Source organism: Rhagoletis zephyria, unplaced genomic scaffold (genome assembly GCF_001687245.7).
Source record: "Rhagoletis zephyria isolate East Lansing unplaced genomic scaffold, Rhagoletis_zephyria_1.1 Rzeph_scaffold_12778, whole genome shotgun sequence".
Taxonomy (NCBI): Eukaryota; Metazoa; Arthropoda; class Insecta; order Diptera; family Tephritidae; genus Rhagoletis; species Rhagoletis zephyria.
This window is the reverse complement of record NW_016169851.1, coordinates 13,620-16,730: the sequence shown is the minus strand read 5'-3', so window position 1 is coordinate 16,730 and position 3,111 is coordinate 13,620. Positions and strand designations below refer to the sequence as shown.

The following is a 3,111-nucleotide window of genomic DNA, read 5'->3' as shown; positions in this document are numbered from 1 at the left end:
TCAAACGCTTAACTATGGGCCTCTTGCGTACGAATGAGGAATCGCGCCCTCTGGTTGGTATCGCGACGCCCACAAATACGGCAAACACAAACTTGCTGAACAACTCTAAGCTCGATAGTTCAACGCAAAGCAATAAAATCTACTCGAATGGTTACATTAATGAGGAAGCTTTTGAGCCGGAGAAGATTATTGCAAGCAAATTTGGTGATTCATGTCGACAATCGTTGACGGCCATACCAATGTTGGACACTGTGAACCTGAACGACAACAGCGAGTTCAATTTGAAGAAACGTTATTTGCGCGAGACGAGTAGTGGTGAGTGATATTTTGTAATGCAATTTTTCGCAGATGAATTTTTCAACAACTATTTTGCTAAGTACAACCCAACATTTTTTTTGCTTTTGAGAAGAAACACGAAGGAACATAAAATTGTTAGTGACGAGTATTTAGGAGGAGTTGCAATTTTGAAATTGAAAAAAAAACTGTTTATTATTATCGAATTGATTGCTAATGACAAACATATGAATAATCTCCGCTGGTTCTCAAACCTTCGAAAAATGTCTAATTATCACGTTCAAAATAATACAGAGCAAGTTGAGAGCTAGCTGTTTCTGCAGCCAATATACACATTTCCGAGACAGATTTATATGGGTGCCAGGCCATTTCGATATTGCAGAAAATTGCCTGCTCAATGAGCTGGTCCGGAAAGACATGCTGTGGTCGATGTGAGCGACCCTTGACTACATGTGGGCTACTCTTGAGCAGATGGGCCTCGTGTCAGCTCAGCGAATGCTGGGCGAAAACAAGAAGATTTGCCTCTGTATGTTTTTTCGCCTGAGGGAAGACCGAAAGCGATCAAGCTATGTCCTTAGGTTTACAAACCCGCAGCTCTCAATTCTGGTGGGCGTATTGACAAGACACTGCCCTATCAGAGTTCTTGGAAGATGACGAAATTAAATGCCTAGGCTTTTGAAGACTGCAATTCAAACTCCTAGTATCGGGAAGGCCATTTGCGAAACTGCTTTTCTGACACCTATGATCCCTTTTCATTGACTTTGACAAAAATGGAAAATAAAATTTTTCAAAAAAAAAACATAACTCCCTTACTCAAACCCTTGTAAGCAATAAAACTACTAAGCCAAACATTTCATGGAATACTTATGATTTTTTTTATTTATTTTTTTTTCTTTGAATTACAGCAAACTCCAGTCCGAAAATATTCGCAAATCGCCTGCGCGCAAATACCCTCTCGGCGGCTATTCGTTCCAACACCACCACCAACTCCTACACAAATACTAACATTGCCACCGGCAGCGATGTCGTCTTAGATGATGATGCCGATGAAGCTGATCTCAAAGATGCCTCTTGGTTTCAGGCTGGAATTTCTCGGGACATTGCTGTCGAAGTGCTTAACAATAAGAGTCCTGGTGCCTTTTTGGTGCGCAAAAGCACTTCTAAGCCGGGTTGTTATGCCTTAACGCTGCGTGTGCCATCGCCACCCGGACCTAAAACTGCCAACTATATAATATTGCGGACGACACGAGGCTTTAAAATCAAGGTAAGCATTCGAGTTGGATTGCACTTAAGTTTTTGGTTAAAAATATATACAAGTAGGTAAAAGGTTTTAAATTCGGTCTTATTTTGTTTCTTCAATTATTTCTTTATATATTTCAAGGGCTTCCGCAAAGAGTTCTCCACGCTTCAGGCCTTAATCACACATCACTCGGTTATGCCCGAATTACTACCGGTGCCGCTTGCTTTACCCCGACCAACAAATATGACTTCTTCCAGACGAAATATTGACGACTTCGATACATATGATTCACTACAAATGTTGCTTAAATATTTACGCGCAAAAAATTTAGAAAATGAATAGAATTAAGCAGAGTGATATGGTGGCATACTAAGTAAATATGTTTACTGAATATAATTTAACTCAATGTTGTTAATGGAAAAAGCACAAAAATAGCAGAGTAAATTTATAAAAAAAGAAAGAGCAGTGAGAATGGTACGGAGAAGCCATAAGCTGGATAATTGCCTACGCTTCAGCAGCATGCATGTAGATACATATATATATGTACATATAACTGCGATCTAAAAGATACATATATAAATATAAGAAAAATATACAATTTGGTGCAATAGAACACGAAGAAACATTGCTTAGCAACATTGTTGAGAAACATTTTGCTCTCAATCTCAGAGGGTCTTGCTAGGTATTTGCAATCTCAAAGAAATGCTGAAATTTTCTGATTTTTTTCCCATAAACTATTCACATAATTCATTATTCTCTTAAAAATGCAACAAAAAATCTTTCCAGCTAGTTTGAACACCACAAATTTCTTAAAAAATTGTAGCCGCTAACAAAACGTTCAGTAAAATAAGTTGTACGAAAATGTTTATTTTTCTATGAACAAGTTGAAAATTCTAGATACAGTTTCTTGCATAACGCTTTATAAAGCCATGTCTAACAAAAACTACTGTCTCAAGCACATTTATTTATTTAATTTATATAACTGAGAGGGAAGTACATATATAAGAAAAAAAATTAAAAATTATAGAAACATGTGATATGATTAAGTGACACTATATATAAGCGGCTGATGTGAGCGCACAGTGCGCCAGTTGCCTAAACTACATAGTTTACTTAGTACTATATACATATATACATATATGTATGTATTTAATGTTAAAGTTGTTTTGTGTATAACTGTTAAAAAAGCTGTGTACAAATATTAATTCTTAATTCATTTACCGATGGGGCCATGGCAGATGATGCAAAAATTTGGGCACATTTTGAGTACAATGTAAATAATAATATTTATTTTATGCAAAATGAAATACGTACGGGCAAAATGCAAAATAAATTTGTTTAGTTTTCATAAAAAAAAACACAAGTTTTTTCTACTATTTAAATTAGCTTAACTAAATAAAATTCAGGTAAGTATTTTTTTTTAATCTATGATGGAAGTGAAACCAGAATTTGAAAGTACTAGAAGAAGAAGATATGGGTCGATGAAAAAGTATATAAAAATAATAATTGCTTGGTCGAGCTTCTACCCCGCCGTGGGGCATGTGCCTTGACGTTGTCAAAAAGTTTTACGCCGACTC

At 36.3% G+C, this 3,111-nt stretch overlaps 1 protein-coding gene across 1 annotated transcript; it reads left to right on the top strand.

Annotated features, from left to right (window-relative positions):
* Nucleotides 1-8: 8 nt before the first annotated feature.
* PVRAP (PVR adaptor protein) lies at nucleotides 9-2,836 on the top strand (the record flags this gene model as incomplete). The annotated part of the gene is made up of 3 exons (XM_017634118.1): nucleotides 9-315; nucleotides 1,200-1,558; nucleotides 1,676-2,836. Coding segments are annotated over 3 exons (867 nt in total), but the record flags the coding sequence as incomplete, so codon positions are not given.
* Between the last annotated feature and the right edge of the window lie 275 nt (nucleotides 2,837-3,111).